We start from the raw sequence: 10332 nt of genomic DNA, 5'->3' as shown, positions 1-10332 counted from the left end.
CATTTGAGTTGATGAAAAAAGTTTAGGGCGATGATTGTCTATCTCGTGCCAGAGTTCATGAGGGGTTTACACGTTTCAGAGATGGTTGTGAGGGCATAAATGAGAATGAACATACGGGCCGCCCAAAATCCGTAATCACTGAAAACTCCATCGAAATTGTTTGTAAATTTATCAAAAATCGTAATCGTAGTTGAATATCTCCAAGACATCGATTTATCGCATTTTAACTGATCATTTGGGCTTACGAAAGGTCTGTGCACGTTTCATTTCGCACAAGTTAACTGAGGACAGAAAATTGCTCAGAATTCAACATTCGAAAGACTCATTAAAGAGGCGAGAAAGGACGAGAACTTCTTCCGTAGAGGCCATCTAAAAAGCTTGTTCCGACATCCTGAAGGACATTCCGGTCACCAACCTGAAACACTCTTTCGAAAAGATTTTTGGACCGCGCAAAACAGTGTATCGAGGTCAAAAGGGATTATTTTGAATAAATAAACTCGCACCGGTCGTTTCTATTTTAACTCAGTCTTGTTTATTTTGGACTTGGTCGAAATTTGAAAATAATTGGAAAAAATAGAAAAACGAAAAATTATAAAAAAGTGGTTGTCTGTAAAGTCGGTTTACTGACGATAGTTTAACATGACAACGTCATAAGAAAATACTGATGGAATGGTTGCATTTTTCAAAAGAAAATTTTAATTTTATTTGTGTGATGGATATTTTGTATGGATATAGAGGAGGAGGTAAATGGAATTGCAATGAAATAGGTCAAGTTACATTTACACAAACGTGAAAAATGACGAAACATTTATCAAATTCATGAAAGATATCTTCAATTTCGATTGTGCATCAGACGTTAATAGGTCAACAACACTAAGAGGTAACATCATCGTTTTGCCTTTTTCAAGACACATTACACCGAAACAACCCCTTTCATTTCCTACTTTACCTATCATCTCCTATTCTCAACAGAGAAATGGTTCATTACCATGCACACAGGAAGAAGGCATATGCAAATAGAAATATGTGAATTTATATACAAATGCGCATATACATACATATACATACATATTTATGCTCACTCAAGTAGGAGAGAGCCAGATGTCGAACGTTGCCGAACGCGGGGGCCGATTGTGCTCTTTGTCGTTCATTCCGCGCTTTCGCTTGCAGTTCAAGCAAGGTAACGGTCATAACTGAAGCAACACACATTTGCCAAAGTTTAACCCAGTCCTCCATGCACCCCTGATAGGCCGACGACGGGATGGCCGTCCGTCAGCTCCTTCGTCGCATTCTTTTTGATCTCCGCTATCGACTTTGATCTCCTCCACGAAGGGGTAACTTCTACTTGAAAAACAAAAGAAATCGCACGGGGCCATATCAGGTGAATACGGTGTTTGCACGATGATATTTACTTGGTGTTTGGTCAAATAATCCAGCACAATTTGGGCTCGGTGCGATGGCGCGTTCTCATCATGCAAAATCCAAGAATTGTTTGCCCACTTTTCAGGCCGTTTACGACGTACAGCATCTCTCAAACGCTTCAAAACGGATAAAAAATATTCTTTATTGACTCTCTGGGCCAATGGAAGGTACTCATGATGAACTACGCCTTGGCAATCGAAGAAAACAGTCAACATCACTTTCACTTTTGAGCGGCTTTGGTGCAATTTTTACGGTTTCGGCTCGTCTTCGAAGCGCCATTCAGACGATTGTTGCTCGGTTTCCATGTCAAATTCATAAACCCATGTCTCGTCGCCAGTAATTATCCGTTTCATGAAGGTTAGATCACTTTGGGCTTCAGAAATCATCTCCTCTGCAACTGTCTTTCGGTGGTGCTTTGGAACGAATTTCAGATCGTTCGGAACGAGCCGGGCTGTAACACGTCTCATACCCAAAACATCATCCACAATGTGTTGTGCGGTTCCATATGAAATGCCAAGTTTACTAAAAATCTCTCTTAAGCTGGTATGACGATTGATTTTCAAGCACGATTTCTTTCACTTTATTCACTTTTTCGTCGGTGTCCGACGCCGATGGGCGTCCGAAAGAAGGCAAATCTTCCACCATTGTACAACCACTTTTAAAGTACTTCTACCGCTCGTGCGAAAAGAAGTTCTACGCAAAAATACGGTGGATTCTATCGAAACTGAAAAGAAAAAGTACGCATTTTTTTTATAAAATTTGTTTAATTTCTTATCATTTACTTACAGCATTTCGTCAATACAGAATTTCGTCAATACACAATTTTGTCAATACAGAATTTCGTCAATACAGCATTTCGGCAATACAGAATATTTTTTACAGAATTTTGAAATACAGAATTTCGTATACAGAATTCTATAATACAAAATTCTGAAATACAGCATTTTGTAAACAGAATATTGTACAGCATACAACACTGTACATACAGCATTACGTACCCAACCCTATAAAAACTACCTAGCTAATGAAGTCGATATTAAAGCCGGCGTACCACAAGGCAGTGTACTGGGCTCGCTTTTACATGAATAATACACGGCTGATCTTCCAACAAACCCGCAAATATTTACATCCACGTTTGCTGACAACACTACAATCCTTTGTCGCTCCGAGTGTCCAATAAGAGCGTCGGGTGAACTCAACAATCATCTGAAACACATAGCAAAGTGGTTGGCAGACTGGCGCATTAAAGTGAATGAGTGTCAGCATGTGACTTTTACGCTTAATAGAAGCGACAGCTCCAGTGTATATCTAAACTGCCCACTCATACCTCATCCTAAAGAAGTTACATACCTTGGTGCTCGTATAGATAGGTGCTTGACATGGAAAAAGCACATTGAGGCCAAAAGTGGGCGAATGATCCTTTTCTACAATACAATCATCAAGCCCATCTGGACGTATACGTCACTGCTGTGGGGTAATGGAAGTGCCAGCAATATTGTAATTATACAACGAAGACAATCTAAAATATTCAGAATGGTTACTGTAGCGCCGTGGTACATAACCAATGAAAATATCCATCGAGTTCTAAATGTTTCATTAGGGGCTACAGAAATATAGGGTGGGCCAGGTAAAATTTGCTTTTTGAATCGGCTATAAAAAAAAACTAATCAATATTTTTTCAAACTTTTTTTTTATTTTTAAGACTGATCTTTGTCATTTATGAATGAAAAATAATATCGTTCAAATGACTGCCACGACTGGCTTTACAGTAGGCCATTCGATCAACGCAATTTTTAAGCACATTTGCGATTGTTTGGGCTCCAATTTCATGAATGGCAACTTCGATTTCGTGTTTTAAAGCATCAATCGTCACTGGATGGTTCGCATAGCATTTGTCCTTAACGGCTCCCCACAAAAAATAGTCCAACAGCTCCGAAGCGGCCATTTGATATCGGAATTTCGGCTGATTATTCGGTTTTTAATAACGGAAGCCAAAAGTTTGAGTGTAACTTTGGCAGTGTGACAAGTTACACCGTCCTGTTGAAACCAAATGTCGTCCATGTCATCCTCTTCAATTTTTGGAAATAACTCGTTGAGCATGTCACGGTAACGCTCGCCATTTACTGTAACCGCGGCTCCTCGCTCTTTTTGGAAAAAAAAAGGCCCGATAATGCCGCCAGACCAAAAACCGCACCAAACAGTGACTCGTTGTGGATGCATTTGCTTCTCTACAGTAACGTGTGGATTTTCTCAGCCCCAAATCCGACAATTTTGCTTATTGACGTAGCCACCGATGTGAAAATCAGAAAAGAAGAAGAAGACTCACCACTTTGGAAATAGGTTTTCAATATTTACCAATTTTGTTCAAGCGTATAGTGTCCCATTTCGTAAATGTCAAACCTTTAAATATTATATGAACACATTTGACATGTCATTTGTGTTACCATTCTCAAAAAAATAGGTGGTTCAAAAAGCAAACGCTATATGGCCGACCCTGTAGCAGTAATTCAAAACAACTACTACCCAAGGTTGAGACACCACCCAAATCCATTGGCTCGGTCGCTGTTACATACCGTCAATTCGTCACGTCTCAGAAGAATTGACCTTTCAACCCTGTGACGCATATTTAACCTTCTTCAAGAAGCTGTGGGTACTATAATTTAGGTTAAATGTCAAAACCGTATTTCTGGTATTAAGTTTAATTAATAGATACAATAAATAATAATAACAGCATACAAAAAATAGAGGACTATTTTACTAATATCATTTAGAAATTCTCATTCCATTTTTTTTTATTCCTTATTTTTGAACCAACCTGTATAACAGATGAAGTCAAATGCTTGCGAGGTATCGAAGGCGGTAGCTGTTCTTTTTATTTACTCGCATGCAAAAAAACTGTCTCTAAACGTCATGCAGTGTACGTTTGCCTCTACTCATCCCTACTTTTCAAATGCGTCGCTTAATACTGGTGTCACTGGTTGTTTCATAAGGACTCCACCCGCTCAACGCTAATTGAGATCATTTTTTAGATGTGCAGTTTGCTTTGATTACGTCCATTTACCTGCATATGTAAAAAATGCATCGATACACATTTAAAAACAAAAATCAATTTTGAAAGAAAAGTAAAAAAAATCTGTTTGTTGAAGCTGAAGTGCGACTGTAAAATAAAGCGAACCTTTCACTTTTCATGCCGCGCACGTCACGCGTAGATAACGAAATATAATAAAAAAAGCATAAAATAACCACTAAAATCTTTAACCATCACCAAATAAGGAGATAAAATAAAACAAACTGGTATGAAAAAAAATTCAGTGAATTCTAATGATTTAACTTGGTGAGTTATCCTCAATCAAATCAAGTGCAATATGTAAAATGTATTGTATTATAAAAACAAAAACAAAAAGAGAAAATACGAGATTCACCCGAAACTAAATGTTTCATGGTCAAATGTTAAGCTGAATATTTCCTGTTTTGGAATTATACAAAATAGGGACGGTTGTTTTAAATGCAAATAGAGATCGACCGAAATTTAGCTTCAGCTTCAGTTTCGGTCACGCTTGGCCTCAAATATTCGGTTTGGCCTTTTCCAAATATGACAGAATATTCCTATACTTGTCGTTTTAGGTATAAATAAGACTTAAATTGTAGGTATAAATTACACTGTAAAGTTAAAAATGCGGGCAAAAGTTTTGATAATTGATCTTACTTAATTAAAGCGTTCTAAATTCAAAGGTGCCTCCGCAGTAAGATAACGGTATTTGTAATATATTGGTGATTTTCAAAAGTAAAAACTGTTCAACACAGTGCAAATTTCAGTAGTATAGCTTTAAAACTAGAGGATTTATTAACAAAAAAATTAAAATTTAAGAAAGTTGTCTAAATAAAAACTAAAAAAAAAATCGAAAACAGCTTAAAATGTATTGCAAATTATTTTCTGCTTCGTACAGGGTTTGATTGAAAAGTAATGAGCCTTATTTTTTTTAAGCAGTTTTATTAAACCTTTTGACTTATACAACTCATATTCTTGAAAATAGGACCCTTGAGCGTCAATACACCGCTGGTAGCGGCCCTTCCACTGCAGGAAACATTTTTTAAACTCATCCGCCAGAATCGCTTTCAATTCAGCTGTCACAGTTTTTTGGATCGCCTCGATGGAGTCGAAACGCCTCCCCTTCAGCTTTCTTTTCAGGCGCGGGAACAAGAAGAAGTCCGGAGGAGACAGGTCTGGGCTGTAGGGAAGGTGGGGAACTGGAACCCCCATCTAGGCCAATGCAGAGATGCAGAAGAAGACGGTTTGTCGTGTTGAAGGGTCCAATTGTTGACGAGGTCGGGTCGATCCCGGGCGACGCGGTTTTTCAGCCGAAGGAGCACTTCTTTGTAAAATGCCGCGTTTACAGTCTTCCTGGAGTACAAACTGGTCAGCTTTACGCAAAATTTGATCGAGTAACGTTGCTCCAACGATCGCTGCATTTTCGCCACTGCAAAATCCTAACACACTTTTAAAACAGCTTTCACGCGCGGAGCGATGTTGACTGCACCGCTGTTGCCAGCGAACTGGGACCGGTTTCTAGTGGAAGAGGAGGTCCAACGATCGTTTCCCCCACCAGCCGATTCGGTTGATCGCTTGGCAGACGCTCCGCGCGGGAAGGCTCATTACTTTTCAATCAAATCCTGTATATTGTATCTACTCGTATAATACGTTAAGATTTAAATGGTTTTCGATTTGAAAATAATGTAAGGCTGCTTCTAAGTGAGCTGTTTATCTTACAAACAGGATCCCATAAAAAAACGGCGGATGCGTTTGAACTTAAAAGGTATCAATTAAGTAAAACTAACTATAAAAATCTTTACCCAAAAAAATGTTTGAACGTTGTGTTATTGGTTTTTGTAATATTTTTGAATACTGGCCGTCAAAGACAACATTTTCTATTAAAAATTAATTTTTATATATTTTTCTGCTCCTCCAACGTGTGTGGCTAGTAAGCAAATGTTCAGTGGGGCAGGTCAGCTCTAAACTGCTTGCTCGAGATAAATATCTATAAGTTATTTTTAGGTAGGTAGGTGAAATGGTTGAAGTACCACTCTGGCACTCCCCAAGTAGCACTAAAGCGCCGTTTTGATACCATTAACTGGGAGGATTGGGTCTGGATTTGACCAATGACGTCGTCAGAGCCTTGATCGCGGCTTGCCTATCGGAAAAAATGTTAATATCTATCTCACTCTCACGTTTCCTAAACATTTTGCATACCTGCAGGATCGCAAAGACTTCTGTATGAAAAGCACTAACAGTATTCAGCAATTTTAAGGAAGTAGATAAATTGACTTACTTAGTAAATATTTTATGTGAATTTTTCACCAATTAGTTCAATATCTTTCATTTACTCGTACCATTAAAAATGTTTGGTTCGGTTCGAATTCAACCTCAATAAGTGTAACCAAAAATTACTATTTTCACGTATTCTTTATTTGTAAATAAATACTTTAAACAAAAAATACTTATAATAAATTATGTACACATACATTTTCAAGTTCATGATATACTATTCCCTAAGCTAAATTAAAATAATAAAATCTGTACATTCTATGTTAATTCGTTGTCTCCTCCCAATATATGTATGTATGTACATATGATACAATATTTCTTCCTTATAGAGGGGGTAAATACATATTATTTATTGTACATTACCACGAAAAATCTCATTTTCACTATCCCGGCGTGGAATTTCATAACCATAACCACTCGCTCTCTTGGTTGTTGTAATAACTGCTGGTCGTTGAGGAACCACTGTTGGTTTAATAGTAACAACAATGCCCGTTGTAGTGCTCCCAATCGCCTCAGTTGTTGTTGTCGCTCTCTCAGTTGTAGTGTAGGGAATAGTAGTTGTTGGTGTATTTGTTGTTACTTCCGGTGTAAAAACGGTATTTGGCTCTGTGGTACTTTGAGTTGTTGTTACAGGTCTACGCGTAGTAATTCCCGATTTGAATTTGAAACCAAGTCCAAAACCGCCACCAATGCCGCCACTGCGACCAGCATTGCCGCCAAAGCCGGAGAGTAGACTAGTTACAAGATTTAGTTTCCGACTTATAATGCCAGTGGGCAGTTGAAGGAGACCATTGGATGCTGGCGAGGAGAAGGAAGAGGAGTAGGAAGCGGAAGATGATATACTCCCTGTAGAGGGCGCTGAAAGGAAAGTCGAAATTATATAAGCAATTTTAAATATGTGCATTCTAAAATCCATGCGGAACACTTTTGAACAGATTTTGTGTTCACACAACTTAATATATTTGGGTAATATTTTTGATCGGCGGAGGAAGCTTAAAAATAAAATGTTGTTTCAAATATATTTTAAAATTATAGCTTCAGAGGCTAGAGAAGAACCCAGATTATCGCAATAATTGTAAGTACAAAGGAAACACTGTTTCGAAATTCAGCGATTTCTTAATAATAATTAGAGGAAGAAATCACTATATTCTAAGTCAAGTGCAAGTCCGAAATACTCAATACATTCACAACTTTTTGCCAATACACTCATATTTTCGAACGGCGAAGCTGCTTGCATCGAAGTTTCAAAGGCAGTATTGTGTCTACAAGTAAATTTCCAAAAAGTCCTTCAAAATACTAACATTGAAAAATTTGTTTTTAGTTCAAGAGAATGACTATAGAGTACCACCATTTTTGAAATTAACTTGCACTTTTCGCAAGCAGTTTCGAGTTTTCCGATGATAATACGTATTGTCTATTAGTTATTAGTTCTGAGGTCTGGGTGCCTCACGAGCTCAACGAAAAAAACAAAGAAAGTCGCCTTCAAATTGATTCTCAGCATCTCGCCTCGTGAGGGAAGATGAGATTTGGTGCATTTACATCAATATGACTCAACGAAAGGAGTGAGTGGCTCCAGGAGATACGCCAAAGCTAAGAGTCCAGTCGGATCTGCATCCAAAGAAAATCATAATATGTGTTTGGTAGGACTGGGAGGGCATGATGCACTAGGAAATGCTCGAAAAGATCCACCACGTGAATGAGGCTATTCGATTGAAAAGCCCTGATCGACATGGTCAAACCATACTCGTTCACGACAACGCCGCAGTCGTCAAAGTCGCACTCCAAGAGATCAAAAGGGAGATCCTTCAGCATCCGCCGTATTCTCTGGACCTTGCACCGACCGATTACCATCTTTTCCACATCGTGTCAAAAAAGGGTGTTACCTTCAATAAGAAAGAGGTCCTTAAAAACTGGCTCAACAACTTTTTTGACATCAGACTAGGCGATTTTTGGCGTTCCCACGACAGTCGGTTCTACGTAACCGGAACGACCCGAATTTATAACCGGCCGAGGACTGTCACTTCAGCAGCATTCCTCGTGTATGCAGGGGGAATGTTTATGCTGTTACAACAACAACAACAACAACATTTTTGGCGGAACGGCATCATCAAATTGGTCGAGAGGTGGGAAGAGGTAGTAAACAGCAACGGCGAATATTTTAACTTATTGATATAATTATTGTTTTTTGTTTCAATCAAAATCTTCGGTAAAAACGCTACGAACTTATTCACCAGCCCAATAATTAAAATAAGGCACTTAGGAGTCCATTAGATCAATCTGGTCGCAGTGCATAAATGCCTTAGCCTAGTTCGTACAATCATTACCATTACCGTTATGACAATCAGTATATGATCTAAATCAAAATTCGTTTAACACTTTTTAAATAAAAAAGGGATTTACTCTGGTTGCGTAGAAGCGTCTACCGAAGTATGTTCAGTCTCGGGTTCACTCCAGCAATGCAAAATTTCGATAGGCATCGAAAGAGCATCACTAGACAACTTCGCTCTATTCCGATCTGACCCAATTTCGAAATCCCTTGCCGAAAAGTGATGCACGAAAAAATAATAATCTTTTTCATAAACAAAAAAAATAATTAAAAATAAAATTAAAAACAAAAATTTAATTCTACAAATAAACAAATACTTTCTCAATGAAGTGTCAGATTTTATCAAAACTTTTCTTTTGATTTTGTCTTTTGAAACATGAACAAACTTAACGCCATATTTTGCCCTCGTTTTGTGGCACAACAAAAAGAGTATTGCCTGATAACTTTTTTAGCAAAAGTTTTCATTTCTATGCTTTTGAGTACTTTTCCTTTAGAATTTGCTCTGAAATAAAAAGTAGCTTTTCCAAAAGGACAACACGGATTTATTAAGTAGCTCAAGATGACCGATGCAGGGTGAAAATTAGACATCTTACATCGCCTTGAATTATTGCTTGATATGTTCGTCTGACACACTTGATGCGCTAAACTGCACTTTCACACACACACGCAGATATGTACATACATACCTCTAGTTGTCAGGACAAAGAAATTTGGCGCCAGTAATAGAAATGGTTTCGCCTCAGCCTGTTGCCACAACACCGTTGTTGTGCCGAGTAAGAGCAGTATAATTACACTCTTCGACATGTTAATAGCTTAAAAAATACAAACAAAAAGCCGTTTCCCTCAATTTGTTTTCCGCAGAAATAACACTTCCTGCTTTCACTGGTTCCGTTTCTGCCGTTAACGCCTTTAACGCGCGCGTACCAATTTCGTACTGATGTTGTGCTTTTGGTAAATTATAAACTTAAACCTCAACTAAAATTAGTATTTAGAGCACAAACGTCTTGCAATAGTGTGAAGTACCTGGGCATGTGTACGCCTCAGTGTATAAGCGTATTTTAATAGCCATTAGTCAAGTTGTTAAGCGAAATCAATGGAAGCGTTGTTAGCATAATTCTTGCCAAATCTTTTTCCTCGCCTTCACATTGATCTTTCCATTCAAACGTGTTGTATTTTTATTATAATTTTTATTGCTTATAGTTTTGCAATTCAAATAAAGAACGATGATAGAACAGATTAAGTTACCGTCACTTTTGCATAA

General features: G+C 38.0%; 1 protein-coding gene across 1 annotated transcript; it reads right to left on the bottom strand.

Moving 5' to 3' along the window:
* Positions 1-6943: 6943 nt before the first annotated feature.
* On the bottom strand, positions 6944-10085 carry LOC128856473 (uncharacterized). The gene is made up of 2 exons (XM_054091775.1): positions 9758-10085; positions 6944-7603 (listed from the first exon to the last, which is right to left on the bottom strand). Exons 1-2 carry the CDS (start codon positions 9873-9875, stop codon positions 7095-7097), a joined length of 627 nt encoding a protein of 208 aa, XP_053947750.1. The 5' UTR covers positions 9876-10085; the 3' UTR covers positions 6944-7094.
* Positions 10086-10332: the final 247 nt, after the last annotated feature.

Source organism: Anastrepha ludens, chromosome 3 (genome assembly GCF_028408465.1).
Source record: "Anastrepha ludens isolate Willacy chromosome 3, idAnaLude1.1, whole genome shotgun sequence".
In the NCBI taxonomy this organism is placed as follows: Eukaryota; Metazoa; Arthropoda; class Insecta; order Diptera; family Tephritidae; genus Anastrepha; species Anastrepha ludens.
This window is presented reverse-complemented; position numbering and strand designations above follow the sequence as displayed.

Coding starts and splice junctions, on each gene's coding strand:
- LOC128856473 (XM_054091775.1), bottom strand. CDS start 9,875: ATGTCGAAGAGTGTAATTATACTGCTCTTACTCGGCACAACAACGGTG. Junction 7,604..9,757: donor CTTTGTCCTGACAACTAGAG/GTATGTATGTAC, acceptor CTTTCCTTTCAG/CGCCCTCTACAGGGAGTATA.